The sequence below is a fragment of the Calidris pugnax genome, unplaced genomic scaffold, assembly GCF_001431845.1.
Source record: "Calidris pugnax isolate Ruff unplaced genomic scaffold, ASM143184v1 scaffold244, whole genome shotgun sequence".
Lineage (NCBI taxonomy): Eukaryota > Metazoa > Chordata > Aves > Charadriiformes > Scolopacidae > Calidris > Calidris pugnax.
The window spans coordinates 2,708,672-2,725,602 of record NW_015091141.1 but is presented as its reverse complement, the minus strand read 5'-3'; the positions used below and the strand labels follow the sequence as shown (position 1 = coordinate 2,725,602).

At 43.7% G+C, this 16,931-nt stretch overlaps 1 protein-coding gene across 1 annotated transcript in view; it reads left to right on the top strand.

Moving 5' to 3' along the window:
- ANTXR1 (anthrax toxin receptor 1) overlaps positions 1 to 16,931 on the top strand; it is a gene marked incomplete at its 3' end in the record, with an annotated part of 116,274 nt that overhangs the window by 19,262 nt on the left and 80,081 nt on the right. Inside the window, exons 8-10 of the mRNA XM_014958704.1 lie at positions 1,853 to 1,933; positions 8,796 to 8,856; positions 12,380 to 12,478. Of these exons, the coding sequence (XP_014814190.1) occupies positions 1,853 to 1,933; positions 8,796 to 8,856; positions 12,380 to 12,478 (241 nt within the window). The remainder of the gene's footprint in view (positions 1 to 1,852; positions 1,934 to 8,795; positions 8,857 to 12,379; positions 12,479 to 16,931) is intronic.

Here is a 16,931-nt window from a genome sequence, read left to right as displayed (position 1 = left end):
AATAGTGGGGAAATGCAGATTAGAAGACATAGGAAGAATAACAAGTCAGTCTGGCTTAAGCTGTAGGCAGAAGGAGGTTGTGGGGACTTTTTTTTTTTCCCCTATAAAATGGAGGTATTGCCATGTAACACTTCAGTTTCAGTCCAGCTTTTCTTTCATGGGAAAATGATGCTGTAAAAAAGCAAAGAGTTTAATTAGTGACACTAATATCTTAGTGTTTTCCCATTTGATAGACTGACTTCTAAATTTATCTTATCAATGTTAGTATGTCTGTGAATTACAATTTGCACCAAGTGTAACAGTTGATATTCTGTTTTTCTAACATGAGTGAAACACTTGTACAGCCCCAAAGTGGAGCACTGAAATGTGCTTATTGAATAAGCTTATTCAAATCTTATTGAATCAAGCTTTTCCAGGTTTACAGCTTTCTAACAAAGCTTCAAACACTCATTCAAAAAGGAGTCAAAACAAACTTGGTTTAGAACAATCTCCTTTGAATCAAAACCAGAGACTAGTATAACCCACAGTAAGTAATAAAAAAACCAAGAAGGGAATAAAAATGGAAGAGACTAGATCTAAAGTAGCAGACCTCAAAGACAGCTGCTACTGGAAGTCATTTAGATGATGAAGAAACTAACTGGAATGAGAGGACAGTGTCTGAAGCCCCAGAATGCACTGGGAGGACAACTATGAGTTGAGGAAACTGTAAACATCCCGGTGTACAGAAGCTACAGATCTGTAGTATCTTGCCAACAAGCAGCTTTACTGCCCTTCCTGGGGCAGGCAGGGGAATGTTGCCTGGAGTATTTCTCTGGATGCAGCCCAGGAGGTTGGCAGTTTGGTGCTGTGCTTGAGAAATGGGAGTTCCGAGAGACACGAGCTGTAGAGGAGGAGCCAGTGGGGTTTAGGGAGGAATGTGTGGCTCGTCTGCTGCCTCCAGCTTGCAATGCTACAGGAAACGCCAAAGAGGCCTGCTGGGTTGGTGTTACCTCTGCCATGGGAGAGAATTACTATAACAAACGTTGGCCTTGCAGCAGTAAAACTTGATTCTGCTCCAGCAGATGCATGGAGAGCTCATTACTTCTGAACTGGGCTTGTATTTTTGCCTTAACCCTTAGCATGCTATTGACAAGTGAACCTGCACGTAGGTCTTTACAGGTGATGTCCTGGTTCCCCTTATCTTACTGCGCAATGAATGGCCCTCTTCCTTGTCACATAGGCTTCCAAATGCTCTTCTGCTCTCTTCTTTCCCCCACTCAGAAAATATCTCCTGTTATATCTTGCTGCTGTCTTCTTGGCTTTCAAATGGTTGAGCCTAGGACAAACAGTCAAATCTCTGTCCTGACAGGAAAGGTGAATCGGACCTATATCTCCAGAGGGGTTATAATTTGCATTAGTCTTCTCTATATATGAAAATACTGAATTATTTTGCTTCCTTCCCTGATCTAAATGACGTACATGCTGAAGTGTTTTGCTGCATTAGTGGCCTGTCAGGTTGATGCTGTGGCCTATTTTGTTGGCAAGTTACTGTGTGGGGTGATTTACAGTCATGTGGGGGACAGTTTTTGCAATAAAGATCGTTAGGCTCTGGGCATTGGTAGAAGTCACGTTCTGTCTTGTCTTCCAAGTGAAGGGAAGCCTTTTCTGACTCCCGATATGCAGCTTTCTAAAATCAATGAGACTAAAGAAATAAATTTTCAATGACTGACAAACCCAGAGTACTTGGAATATTTGTGTTGGTTTTTTTTTACTTGCAAGTGGATGATTCTGGAGAAGTCTTAATTTGCTGCCTGCTGGCTAATTTATCTCATTCTTTGCATTTCTGTTTTATTTACTTTTACCGCTCTGTCAGCTGGCTAGAATTGCCGACAGCAAAGATCATGTCTTTCCAGTGAACGATGGTTTTGAAGCCCTTCAGGGGATCATAGACTCTGTAAGTATTTTTAATCGTGTGTTTACGTGTGTGCACTTTAGTTTCTGTTAGCTTGACAGCTGAAGCTTTAGTTTTGTGTTCGCAAGGACCTGCTGACGGCTAATAAAACACTTAAGCCTCGTTCCAAAGAGACTGACCTTGTTTGTACTAATATTGCTACTTTAGAGTTTATCAACAGGTCACAATACAGGAAGCTTTGAACACAAACATTGTCTTCTTTTGTCTCCCTCCTTGGTGGGAAGGAACTGACGGAAGGGACTGGGTACATGGTGATGGTTTGTAAAGTGGCTGCCACAGACCAGGACAGCAGAGGTGTGTTAGAGCACATCCTGTACAAAGGATTGGGGCACTCTTTGGTCTCTGTCTTTCAGCTTGACTAGCGTCCTTTCTGTCCTGATGGATGTGCTGTACTGCTTGCCTGTTTAGAATGGGGAAGGAATCCTTCTATGTGTGACAAAATCCCACAAACTCATCTTTCTACGTTGGGTCTCCTGACAAATGGGCTACTTCTGGTCCCCTCCAGACCTAGGTTTCCCTATTCAGATGGATCTGTTCCTGACGTTTCCTCTAAGGGCTGGGTGAGGGGTAAGAGCTGGCCCCTTCTGAGCAGCTGGGCCAAGAGCCAGCCTTTCAGCTGACAGAGGGAGGGTCACAGAGAAAATCCTTTCCCTCGGCTCATGTATAAGCCATGCAAATGGCTCCGTGGTCTTTACTGGCAAATAAGGGTGCCTGATGAGCTCTCCCTATTTCTAGCTCTAAAACTCTGAGTGGCCAAATACTGTCTCACCTTGGACCAATGTTTCCCTTCACTGGGCAGGAAAGGCAATACATGAGAGGATGTGTGTGCCATTTTCATTATGAGTGTAAAATGTGCCAAGTGTTCACTAGGAAAAATATGTTTTCAGGTAGCTTTCAGTATTTTTCTGTTCCTTTTGCTCAGTCGTATCCTATTACTATTCTAATTAGATTGCTTCCCATGGCTACAAAGAAGGATGTGAAATCCTTTTAAGGACACGTGTTTTGTTCATTTTGGTATAGGCTTTTTAGTTGATAAAACACAGATGAAATATACAACTTGAAGCTGGGGAGGGCAGGTTCAGTGGGGGGCTCAGATTTCTGTGTTTACAGTGGTTACACACTGTGACCATGTAGTACCAAGCAAAACCGTTCCCGCAGCACAGGCTCAATTTTCCCTACTGCTCTCGCATGTAGATGGAATACAATCCCTGGCTCATTGGTTTTCCTGGCACTGTCCAAGTGTGGGGCTACTGCCTCAATTCTCTGGAACAATCAGGTGTTGCATGTCATTTAAGAAAGCAACAAAACAACAAAAAACCCCTAGTTTGCTTCCCAGCCTTGCATTCCCTTTGCAGCTGTTTTTAATGAATTCCAGCAGCAGCTCTGACTCCCCTTCCAGCTACAGTTAACAGAATGGGAAGGCTTCAGCCTTCAGGAACCTGGTTGAGAACTGCTTCAGTCGCCCGGTGCAAGATTGACCAGCCCTGCAAAGGACGGTCACAAGGAAGCGTTGTAGTTGTAGAGCAATGAATTTGTGCCCTCATCACTTGCATTTGAGCAGAGTGATTGCAATAAGCTGCGCGGGAAGGAGATGCATAAAAGTGAGGGCAAGGAGGACATTAATCACTCTGTGGGATAACAAATCTGTAGATTCCTGTTCTAGGTGGAAAATAAGCTCCCTCCTTCTTTTCTTGCAAAGCACCTCTGTCTTAGAGCAAACGAACAAAGCATTTGTGTTCACATGAAAGCATTTGAATGTTGAAATGTTGAGATTTGGAAGCTTCTTTCAATTCTTGTGTAAGAATTGGTATAGCAAGGGTGCTCAGCCATGTGTGGAGGGGGTTGGTTAGACTCTAGCTGCTGGTTGATATAACAGAGGAAGGAAGAGAAAATTATGAGCCTGGGGGAGATTAATGCTTGAAATCACTCTAGAGATGTGAAGCCCTGGGGTTGTTACGGTCTGCAGTGATTTGGTGTGAGCTGCCCTGTATTCCTGCTGAGGAGGTCTGACTCTTCCCTCCTCCCCTTGTCCTGATGAGGAGCAGATCTTTTTTGACCCTCTGTGTGCAGAGAGACGATGGACTTAGAAGTCCCTCTGGAACAAGAAAGAGGGAGGGAGCTGGGAGTGGTGGAGCTTGAGGTTGGCCTCCACTGGGCTCCTACATCTGTCCTTCAGGGTGGTGGGTCTGCAGATGTTTCAGTACACCTGCCCTTCCTTTTCTATGGGAGCCAGCAAGTTTTTAAGTTAGCAGCTGCAGGGAGCTCTGCTCGGTGCTTTCCCAGGAGGACTGTCCCCCACTAAGCACCACCAAGGTATTCAGGCTGTGTCCTGGAGTATTCAGTGCACTGTAGGTTTTGGTCATTTCTCTCCTGAGAGTTCCAATGTGACCTTTTTTATTAAGCAAGCCACTTGCTTCTTCTTCCTTAGTGAAAGAGCTACTGCTAAAACTTCAGCTTCCCCCATGTTTAATGGGGATTTTGAGTTTGTTCGGAGTGAGGAATCTGGTAGAGGGACAGACATCTGATTGCTATAAGCTGTGAAACAAATGAAAGGAACTGAAGTAATTTATTAAATTTTTCTTTTCTGTGAAAAATTTCTGCAGATCATAACCTGTCAATTTAAAGCAAATGGAGCAAGTATTAGAAGGAAAACCTGAAACTCAATTTCATCTGTTGCTCAGTATGTCTTTGGTAGGAATGCTGGAGGCCATGGAATGTGAAGCAACATGAAAGTCAGGATAGGATTCTGTCACTGCTTTGCTTTGAGCCTTCGACAGAAACTGACTGAAAGAGCAGTCGCTTGGAAGAGGAATGCTCCCTGGTCCTTGCCATGTGTTAAAGAGTGGCTCTAGCTCGGAGCTTATCTCAAATAGAGATGTAATTGCAAGTCCCTCAGAAAGGACTCTAAGTGAGCTGCAGGAACCCTCGTGAAGCAGCTGTGATGTATAAGAAATGTGTATATGAGCTAGTTTGTGGAACTGTCTCCTATCTGTATAAATTGTGCAAATCATTCATCCTTTTAATTTCCTGTGAACTCCTCTCAGATCCTCTTGCAGCGGTGACCACCTGCCCTTGGTATTTTCCAGGTCTCACCTCAGCTCTTAGAATTGATATGGCAGTTCAGTGCACTCCTTCCCCTCAGGAAATTTTAGCTTGGAAATGTACTGTCTCTGAATACTTGTGTTACACAAACTGCAGTGCTGGGTATGTGCAGAGTCGTAACTTGTCTAAGAACTTGATGTGAGCATCTGGTAGAGGAAGTATGAGAAATATGGTGATGCTTTTACATACTCATCCTGAGCTCTCTGAGCAAACTTCACCTGCAAACAGATAAGCTGTAAGGAAGGATGGGATCTCCAGAGGGCAATTCAGAGCAGGAGCTTCACTTCAATATTCTGAATCTGTCATCTGTTGGACCCAGGCTTCCTACACAGGCCAAGAGAAAGTCAGCAGCTCAAGCCTCCTGGCTGGGGTAGCTCACTTACCTTTGAAATAGGGGATATGAACCTCCAGTCTCAACTGCATAATGCTTCTTGTTACTTTAGTAGTGTATGATCATGCTTTCTACTGCTTTCGTCCCCCAAATGCATCTTTAAAAAGGACTTAAATATATTTATTTTACTTAAGTGATGCAGATATTATTGGGCAGGAAACACTTCATAAATAAATTACTGTTTTGTAACTGGAAACAGGCTGTTATTTAGCAGAGCTTGATAATGAGTACCTAGGCTCAGACTGGAGGTCATTTGCACCAACACTGATGAGGCAGTAACCTTCTATTAAACTTCAGCAGCCTGGTTGCTAATTAGAATTCCCAAATCTGGTGAAAAAAAAAAAATTATAAAATTTATATGCAGCTGCTGTGGTGAAATAATCTGTCTGCGTGGCTGTGGACCAGAATACCAAATGAAAGCTTCCAGCAGCGGTAGAATTTCACTCCCCTGATTCCCTTGGTTTCTAAGAGGGCCCAGGTGACCTGCAAGGCTGCTCCTGGACTTTAATGCGTTGCTCAGTAGGAATTAAATTAGTCACAGGTAGTGCTAAATTCAGTTCTGTCCTGATAGAGATAAGTGACAAATAAAGCCATGCTTCCAGAAGGCTATGTTGCATTTTTTATTTGACATGTCAACAAATATTAACTAGAGATGCTCCCAGGAGCCTGCGTGAAGCTGGAGCATAATTGGAGCCCTGTAGAGTACAACAGGAGACTGATTTGGGAATCTGAGCTTGGTCATTAAGTGTGTGCAACTAAAGACAATGGGATGCTTCCTCACTGAGAGCGAGCACGTGCTTCAAATCCTTTTCTGCATGGCTGCCAAGGCAAGCTGCCTTCAGGCCTGCAGTTAGTTACCGAGTTAACCAGAACTGTTGTAATTCTCCCTCTGAAAATGAGGATGTGGAGTCAGTTCTCCCGTGTGTGCTCTCGGAGCTGTTTATGGGTGCTCAGCTGGGACATTGCATCACCACTTTTGCATGTTATTTTGCTTTCCTGGGGAGCCAGCCCGCAGTGAGTGAAGTGCACCTACAGCCCACACCAGGCTGTGCAGTCCTAGGGAGAGGAAAGAAACAGAAGATTTGATGAAATCTTTTCCAATTAATACGTTGAAGCCCTTTTTGAATTTACTTTTATGACGAGGAAGAGACATAAAGGAATTCTTTTGCAATGGTTACTGCTGCCTGGTTTTCACTTTAAGTTAGGGTGGGTGCTTGGAGCATTGGAAACTTCTTATTCTAAATCAAAACAAATATTGCAGTTGGCACTGTAAAAAGCCATTAAGGCCAGCTTTTTATAGCCACCTAAATGGATTGGATTGGACTGGAAGGGAGCTCTGCATCATCTAATTGAGACACCTGCTATCCCATCCCCCTGTGCCAGTTGGTTTACAGCATGAGTGTTTGCAAAAGGCTGAATATAAGTCATGAATTTCAACCTTAATCATGTGAAGTTTTACCTGATTTTTTTTAAAGTGAAAGTATTGATTGTATTTTTTATGCATTTGTTCTGTTCATTTGCTTACTTCTCTTTCACGTCATTGCTGTGATGCAATGAGAAGAAGAGGTATATATTAAAATGTTTGGGGATGCAGAGGGCGAGGGGAGCAGAATCTAAGGAATTTGGGCATTTTTAAAAATGTAAAAAGATTCTGTTCTTAAGGGAGACATTTTTCAGTGGAGAGGAAAAACACTTGGAAAAACAGCAGCTCTTAGTTGTGCTCATTATCCCCGGCAGTCACTTTGAGGGAAAAATGCTGTATCTTCAGGGAAGCAGAACCTGGAATGAGAAAGGGGCAGGTAGTAGAGAGTGCCCAGGGGATGGAGGGAGGGAGGGATGGATGGATGGATGGATGGATGGATGGATGGATCACTACAGATGGGTACTTTGGAAGAATGTTCTTACAGTCCTCTTTACTTTTTGTGTATTTTCCTTATTATCCTTTTCAAATTCTTCTAGTGCTTTTGAGTTCAGTTCTCAACTTGTTGACTTTCTCTTTCTTTCCTCTTGACAGTTCCTGTAAAACTTTGTTCCTGCAAATCTCCTTTCTCCTCACTTGTCAGGCTGCCAGCAGCTCAGACGGTCCTGGTTCCTTCAGCCCCTTGGTACTCTTTCAATCTCTACCAGCCCTACTTCTGAGTAACTCAAACTTTTATTTAAAAGCCTTAAAACAATAAATCATGGCTCTATCTGTACCTTTAGCAATTAGGTATTTGAGGCAGAGCACCATGATTGTGGAGAAAAAGTAGATTATCTTTTTCTTACAAAATGTATTGTGTTGGTTGCTGTCCTTGCAGATGTTTCAATTTAAAGTTGGGAAAATAATTTTCGTGTTGGATTTGAGTCATGATGCTTGGCTGACATTTACTTGCCTCTTGGAGCTGACCTAAATTTTGCTCAGTATTGCCTCGTCTGGGGGCTGCTCAGCCCCGTGCTGAACACCCCCAGCTCTCGGTCACTGCCCCCGTTCTCACAGGGGCTCACGGACCCTGTCACAGCTTTGCTGACTGTGTGCAGGGAAGAATTGGAGTTGGGCTTTGGAGCAGGGCAAAGGCTGCTGCGGGCGAATAACGGCTTGAGCAATTTTAGCACCGCATGGGAAGAAGCAGTATCCAACTCCAGCACGCTCCTCGTGGCTGGCGAGCAGTCTGCCAAGCCTGGTGCTGAAGTGTTTGTGTAAATCCCTGTCTACATGTAAGTGGTTAAAGGCGGTGCCAACCCTTATGAAGACATACTGCTTAATTTGTTTGGTTTAAGTAAAGAACAATTGTTCCTACATCCTGATTTGAAATCACAGTGCACCATTGAGGATGCACTCTGGTATGATCTCATAGAGCAGATTGAAAACTGAAGAAGTTTGAACCTCTGTGCTGAGGCTCGAGAAGCCACTATGTAGATATTCCTAAGCTGTTTTCATGCAAAGGCAAACAGTGTAGCTTAAACTTGTGATGTTTGACTTGGAGTTTTGGGATCCAGAAGAATTTTGGGGAGGGAGATAGGACTCCAAAGGGAGGGCAGTGACATTGCCTCGCTAACCCTTCAGAGCACACCTCAGTTGTTAGGGACCAGAGTCTGCACAATAACCTGCACCGCAGCTGAAGGCGAGCTTGTGCTGAGATCCTGGGGAGCAGCAGCATCCCTTGCCTTCCTCCATAGCAACAGCTCGCTGAGGAAGAGCAGTGACACCTGCCTGGTTGGCTTAAAGTGAAAAGCGAAGACGGCGTAATTGTGACATGAATGCAATGTTGAGTTAAGCGTTTATGTGAGAACAAGTGTGCTCTAATGCTTTCAGATTTGTGTTTCTATAGAAACGAAGATGAGATACTTCATGACATCTTTTCTGTTTTTTAGATTTTGAAGAAATCCTGTATAGAAATTCTGGCGGCAGAGCCTTCCAGTATATGTGCAGGGGGTAAGTATAAATTGAGGCCCAAGTTGTTCTTGTTACCTAAAATACATCTTTCTTTCCATCTCTAATTGCTGGAGAGTGCAAAAGGAATTTTTGGTGAATTTCTTTTTCATCTTACAGTACCTTGCACACTTCCCACTTCTGCCTAATGACGTCAAATGGGATTTTCTTACAGAAAAGGCTTGAATTTGAGAGTTCTGCCTGCCTGTTTTTCAGTCAAACCAGTCTGCCTTAGTCGGACTCTGCCAAGCTTGAAGTAGATATGCTGGAAAATTACAAACCAAATCAGAAGATAAGACTTTCTGATTAGGTTTAGAGTTTTGCAATTTCATCATCTCAGAGGATTATCCAGGGAAGTGCTTCTTGAGAAACTAGCAAGAAAGTCAAATGAGCACACTTTGATCTATAGGCTTCTTATATTCTTTGAATATTTCTTAGGCGTTTACGGTTGATACAGTGACTGAGGACTAGAAATTAAACATATTCAGCTGATTTGTGTGAATCGTACTGCCCCACTTTGTGTGTGTGTTCTAATAGGATCGTGCTTTGTGCACTGTGGCTTTAAAGTCCTGGCAAGCACTTTTGCATTCGGCAGAACCCAGCCTTTTTCGAAGCAAGCTTGAGAACCATTTTAACCTCTTCCATCTGCTTCCTGAATTCTTCACATTGTATGAAGTGTTTCCTGTTCGTTGAATGTGTGGCAGCTCAGTAAGTAGAGAGGCTGGGAGCAGAGCTGAGCTTTATATAGAAGGGTGAGTCCCTGACAAGTTCTGTGTCTTCCTTTTTCTTAAATTGGTAGTCCGAATAAGAAAGCCAGTTGTCATTACTTCCAAAGCAGATGCTTTAATCACCCTTCCTGCATCCCCTGTTCCTGACACAACTGCCTGGATACCTAAACATACAGAGACAGTCATATTTTCCCAGCAGATGCAAGACACCGGGCTAAATGCCCAGGAAGTGCCAGGCATTGGTTTTGCATCCCATGTGTGCCTCTACAGCAGTTTTGAAGGCAGGATGGCATAATTGACATGAATTATACTACTTACTGATCTATTTCTCATTGGGGCTGGCCATTTAAATAGTTCGTGTGTTAAAAAAAGGTTCCAAAACAGGGCTCTGTTACCTTAGCATGTTAGGTGATTGTTGTCATGGTAATCTCTGATATAGAGCAGTGATGTTGCACAGATGTTTGGGAAAGGAAATGAAATTGTGTGAACATTCAGACCCACTTCACACACTTATAGATTTTTATATTTTTAAAATATATTTACATACTTCTACAAGGGATAAACAATTATGCTTCTGTAGTGTTGTAGGCCAGAAGATTATTTATAGCCACCATTTATAACCATCTTTAGCACTTTCTAATATGCTTGTCAGTTGCTTGTACATCTTATCCCCCCATTCATTGTGTCTTACAGAGACTGTAGGGGTGATGTACAGCTGTATCCAGCAGAGCCAGCTGACAGGAAACCTAGAGGGGTTTTATAGAAACCCTTCATATTGGAATGTGGCCAATGTTTCACAAGAGGACCACTATTAACCTTGAAAAATGCCAACAATTATTTAGATGCTCAATTCAAGGCCTCATCTCCAAGTTTGGACAAATACTCCATTGCTCTTGAACTGCACCTAATTTAATCACCTAGGACTTTGAGACTAATGCAAGTGCCATTGAATCTGAAAGTTCTGTGCATTAGTGTCTTCTGAAATAAATTTTTGCAGGTGTAGCTCTTGTTTTCTTGTTTCTGTGCACATCCTTGGAGAGTGGTGGCAGGTTTTCCTTTTTATTTTGGGTGGGTTTTGGGGTTTTTTTTTAGTTTTAGTTTGGAAGGAGAGAACATGAGAGCTTTGTGTTATCTGAGGCCACCCTTGCACTGCAAGCTGGTCCCAAACACTTGAGTAATGAATTTCAGCAGCAACATCATTCTGAAATGCCAGTTTATTGGTGATTTGGTTTTGCATCAGCACAGACATGCAGGGTCCATACTGTATCTGTTCATTTCAGTCTCAAGCAGAGACAGGATCCCCATGGTTAATCTGACATCATTGATATGCTGGTTTTTTACTGTGAACTCTCATTCCCCAGCAGTTGAGACTTCTGTGATTTCTCTTAAGTATTCATCAGCCCCCGCACACCAGAACAGAGCTCTTCTCCCCCGTTCTTCCCAAATGCTCTTGGACAACACATAATGGGCCTGTGAGGCAGCTTCCCTGGCTAGATGTGGTGGGATGATTTGCAACTTGGCTGTAAATGAGTGGGACCTGGAAGAGAGCCCAGATTCCAGAGCAAATCTGCTTTTTTTGACAAGTACAGTGTATGAGTCCTTAAGGGAGATGAAAAAAGATGGGGACTGTAAAATGCAAGGGGAAAATTTTGAATCTGCAAAAACTAGGTTCCTTGTTGCTCCTGGGAATTTTAAAACCAGGGTGGTGTTTCTGGTGCACTGTGATTACTCCTGCATTGGCTTGGGTGGTGAAACATTTTGTGTTCAAACCACATTCAACAGTGAAACATTGGTGGGGGTTATGTGAGTGCCTCTCCTGGATAGTAACAGGAATTGGGAGGGCTATTCCCTTCCCCAAGGGGAACTGCAGAGTTTGAGTCCCTCTCTCTGCTGCCAGAACTTGTACAGGACTATGGCCCTGTTTCAAACGCTGGAAGTCTGAAAATGGTGCTTTCCTTGCAAGGAACTCTTAACACTGATGGCTGCAGGAAGTTTGTAAACCTTTCCCAGTACTAGGTTCAAGCAGTTGGAATAACAAGGGACAGTAGAGAGTGGTCCAAAAGACTTGTGAGGATATGATCTCATTGCTCAGCCCTGCTCATTCCAAAAAGTTCTGCTCAGTTCAGCGCTCAGGGATGGGTGACTGTCCTTGATGATTTCTGCTTGCGCCACAGCTTGGAGTGACCTTGTAGAGTTGATCTGGAAGAGCAGCAAAGAGGAAGACTTGGGGAAATGCCAGCCAACTGGGATCATAGCCCATGTCCAGAGACTGGAAAGTTGATGAAACCCCCTGTCATTGTATGGAAATGATCCCAGTCAAGAGCTCACAGCCATTGTACAGGCAAACAGAGCAGGGTGTGACAAAACCCATGGCAGCAGGTACAATTTTGCAGTTATATAGGAAAGTAGCACTTGAACTTCAACAGATTATCTGTCACTGGAAGACTTTTTTCTTTCCATATGAAAGATACTTTTGCTTTTCTTCACCCAAAGCTTTCTGCCATACCAAGTGGCAACATGAGGAGGGGAAAGCCCATTGTCTCTGAAGCTCCATGTTTTCACTGCAGGTCAGCAAAAATGTTTCTGTTGTGTATAATTTCTCATTTCTAAAAACTCACATTGAAATTGGGTAGGGACAGAGTGGAATTCCAGTTTTTAACAATTTTTAAACTTAACAGTTGTTAAGCTGCAAATTTTAGCTCAAGAGATCAAGTGAAAAGTTTCAACATATGTGGCTTGTCTAAATGGCCATTCTCAGCCTTGCTGTGTGTCACTAATCCTCCGTCTCTCTGCTGCAGAGTCGTTTCAGGTTGTGGTGAGAGGCAATGGATTTCGTCACGCCCGCAATGTGGACAGAGTGCTCTGCAGTTTCAGGATCAACGACACGGTTACTCTCAGTAAGCTGGTTTGATTTATTCTTTTTTTTCTGAGTCTACAGGGGCAGGCATTTGCTTGCGAAACATTTTGGATCTTTAAGTATGTTGACTGTGAAGGTAATAATTATGGGATGAGGAGCTATTCAACTTGCAGAATGGAGAAGAGATTTATCTTTTTAGAGGAAAATTGCTGGTGGTATTGTACGCTGCAACTCTGACAGCAAGTATGGGACTAGATAAACTTGAGTAATGGAGGGGACAAAATACAGAAGAGAGGAAACTTGCCTGTAAAGAGTATCCATAGGTCTGTCTGTCTGAATTAAGTGTGTAGTGAGATCAGGCACTTCTCTCCTCACCTGGATCCTGTGGCACTCAGCAGAGCCCATCACGTAGCTTAAATAAACACACTTGTTGGAAGTTGCACTGGAGCAGTGGCCAAAGCACCACTGTGCCTCTGTGGATGCAGCTTGGAAAGATGCTTCCTCTGCAGAGTTCACCAAGCAAAGAACTGAAGTAAGAGAAGCAAATTAGACCCTGAGTGTCTGGTCTTTTTGTGAAGTATGCTGAGAGCCATCTAGCTGGAAGAACTAATGATCCTATTGTTCTCCTCTGGCATGTCTGCAAACCCACAGAGGAAACCAGATAGCATAACTCATAGCTAATACCACCAGTGAGAGCAGAATTCATCTTTTCTAACACGGAATCTATTCAGAAGCTGCCTGATCATTTTGGAGGCAGTCCTGACCCTTTTGAGTATAAAACAAATGCATGAATTAGTTTTTTACATGTGGAAATCTAATGGCTCGATGTTGCACTTGCTCATGCTTTGGGCATCTGTGTAATTTACTCTTTGGAGCAGGGGAAGAGCTGTTGGCCCTGTGGAGGATGTCACTGGGCACTGGGGGGCAGGTACAGGACAGTGAGTGTGTCCTGAGTGGCTTTTGTACTGTTACACGGGTGTTCTCTGGTGTGGGAATTGTCAGCTCTTATGTCACTAAGCAGAAGGCCTGGCTGGCTGTGGTTCACGGTTGCTTAATGCAGATACGAGCAGAAGCTGGAGGACTAAGTGTCCAGGGAGGAGCAGGTGGCATTGGAGGGGGCAGTAGGGAAGGAGGGAGATCTGAATAAAAGCAATGTGGTGGAGGGGATATGGTGAATTAAGTGCTTTGGAGGCACCTCCCTGCAACCCAGAGATGTGTGAACAAGTGAGAGGTGGCTTTCAAAAAAGAACAGTAGAGGTAGCCACAGATTCATGCTTTTCCTTTTAGGCTGCATAAAATTGGACCCAAACCTGAAGTGGCCAGAACTCCTTAAATCCAGATCATGGCTGCATTTAGGTGTTGAACTATGCTTGGTTTCTCCCCAGAGTTCAGATCCAAAGTTTTGTTTGGATCTTGTGTGTTAGAAAGTCTCCTCTAGTCCTCCAGAGCTGGGCAGGAAACCTTCCCTTCTCTCTCCACCTGGAAGGTTCCAATGGAAATGAAATTGCTGTTCAAATATTTATAAGTTTTCTTTTCATCAAAAGTCTGAAGCTATGTGGTGCAAACCCAAAAGCCCTTGGGTTTGGTTGCTGGAAGCTGACAGGTTGCAGCATTCTTAGTTTGCATGCCTGCTGTCTTGTTTCAATTAAAATGTGAATATCTCATATAAAGCATATCATTTGGGTGAAAATTTCCACTTTGTGGAGAAAGCTACGTTCAGTTCAAGAGAAATATCAGTGGAGGATTTTTCAAGCAGTTGTACTTCAAGCTAAGAAATGCAGGGACGTGTATAATGGAAGCTATAGGAGTAATAAGACCATCTCTCAGCATGACAGAAGCCCCTAATTGCAAGATTTAGCAGTGCCCTTGTCACCCTGCTGTAACTTGGCCTTGCTTTAAGGCCTGAATGTCCCTCAGGCCAGATATCCCTTTGAGAGACTCATTCTGTCCATGATCTCCAAAGCAAGACTGATTGGGTCAATGTGTCATTTCAGTTTTAGGACCCAGGGGCCAGATTTGCAGCCTGTGTGGGAGGGGATCAGAGCTACCTTTGGTCCTTTGTTAGTGGAAGGACATCATTACTTTATTTCCACAAATTGCTTTCCATTACTTCTATAAATTGCTTGCAAGAGTTGCAGCTCAAAGGTCTTTGAGTGGGAGCTCTGAAGGCCTGAAAAATGTGGATGTTGGGCTTAATTTGATCTTTTTATTAAGAGCTTTAAAATAGATCTGTATTTTGAAGAGAAAAAGCATTGGAAGCTGTATGTGAAATGAGCAAATGCTGCTACCCCTGGTTTGCAGGTGGGGGAACTGGAGTTATGGTGCTGAAGGGATCTGCTCCAGGCAAGCTGATGGCAGGAAAGTCACTGTGATGACCTGACCCAGCCCAGTGCTGCTCCTCCTGGTTCATAGGGTCTCTTCAGAAGCCTGAGATTTGGTGCAGGTCTCCTTTCTTGAGTGCTTGTTCTTCATTCATTTCTGCCTCCATATCTGTCCGACAATGGTCCTTCTTGTGGCCCCCTTTGCATTGTGAGTCCAGGACAGGAGCGATGTCCTGCTTTGAGTGCTACAGGACCAACTTCTCTTTCAGTAATTTTACTTTTCAGTAAAATTCCCCTAATGCTTGGGGAAAATGCACTTTTAGAAGACTCTAGTGTCTGAATTTGTGAAAATATTAACTTTATAGGCAGTTATGGTAGGTGGGTTTCAAGGTCTCAGTGTTTTTCAGCTCGCCAGGTGCAGGGCTGGGGAGGAGCGAACACTTGACCCAAGCTGCCAACAGGATTATTTCATAGCATGAACATGACATTCAGTAAAAGTTAGAAAGTTTGCTGAGGAGTTCTCTCTCTCCTGTGACGGCTGCAGTCCTGAGAACTTCTCCTGCTGGTGCCAGAGCCCTGAGCTCTTCCCTTCCTGCTGAAGCTGCAGCGCTCACAGGGTCTCACATGGGCTGTCCCTGCAGGGAGGGACCAGCTTCCTGCTGGTAGAATTGCCTGCATATAATCCTTGTATATTTTATATTGATATTGGGATTGATACTGGTTCTTTATTGTTACTAATGTTAACTACCTAGTCTTATTCTACTAAATCTGGTTTTATATTTCTGCCCTTGGGTTTCCTTGTTTTGTCCTGATTCCCCTTCCCAAGCAGGGAGGGGTGATTGGGTGAGAGAATAATTGCCTGAATGACAATAAATTGTGGGTTCCTCAAACCGTAACAAGTAGCTACTGTTCCTACCAGCTTTGGGAGGCAGGGAAGTGATATTAAAGACTCCTATGTAAAGTCTTTTCAGCACTTGATTTGCTGTTCCACTTTTTTCCTCCAGAGAAGACTGCTTGCCCCCTTCTTCCTTCTTGTCATTAGCTTGAAAGTTACCTGAGGCTGTGACCTGCCCTTCATCCCATTGCTTCTCAGCTCAGCTTCCTCCCAGCTGGCTGGCTCCGGAGCAAGGCGTTCGTTCCTGGAAGCATCCTAAAGTCTTCATAAAGCTAAGAATGTAATCCCTCAGCCTTCCACTGTTTGGTGTGTCTGGTCTGTGGGGACACAAAACCATCCAGTGCTGCCAGTGGAAGTGATTGCGCTGGGACCTGGTGTTGGGAGGGAAGAGGAAGACTCCTTCTTCTCTTTTGTGTGCTGACTGCTTGTCCAGCTGAGTAATTTATTATGGCCTCTGTCATCATAATTTTGGAGTAGCTTTTAGGAAAAAGCAGCTTATCTCAGTGCAACCCATGGGCTTTTTTTGTTTGAAGCTGTCTTCCTATGTCCATAAAATGACTGAGAAAAATAAGGATAAGGATCAAATATGTTCCCCACCTTCTGACCTGATGCATTCGTTGTGTCCTGAATCGATGCATAGGTGAAAAGTGAGCTCATTTTCCTTGGCACTGCACCAAGATTTCTCAGCTCATTTTGCACAGCAGTGCATTTTTTGATGCAGTGACCTGGAAGCAAGAGGCCACAAGCTCAGTGTCTGAGTTCAAACCGTTCCCTGACTGAGAGAACTCAACGGTTGCTCATCAATGTTCTCAACCCTGTGTCTCTCCTGGTGGGAACTGGCACAGCTCTGTCAAGTTTAATTTGCTCTATGTGAGAATGTACCTTGGTGTTTCACTTTGCCTGCTGCTCCAGCCCAGGCTCTCAGTGTGCCTTTGTGGCACTGAGCTGTAAACAGCTTCATGTAAGAGTTAACCCAATGAGAATTTTATGGAAACCTTATGGAGATTGGATAGCTCCGCTGTTTTTGTTTGCTTGAAACCTCTCAGTCTCTGATTGTATCAGAGAGGGAGGTATTTTTAAAGATAACATTAAGCCAACAGTTCCTGAAACCTTAAATTATCCCAGATGAGATGTAGACCAGCACAGCTAAGACTTGCTGAGCTTAAGGGCATGAGCTAATGGATTTTTGTTGGGATTATTGGCAGAGAAAAGTGGCAGGTGAAGAGAGCATCAGCTCATAATGTTCATAGCTATGGGATAAAAAAAAAAAAAAAAAA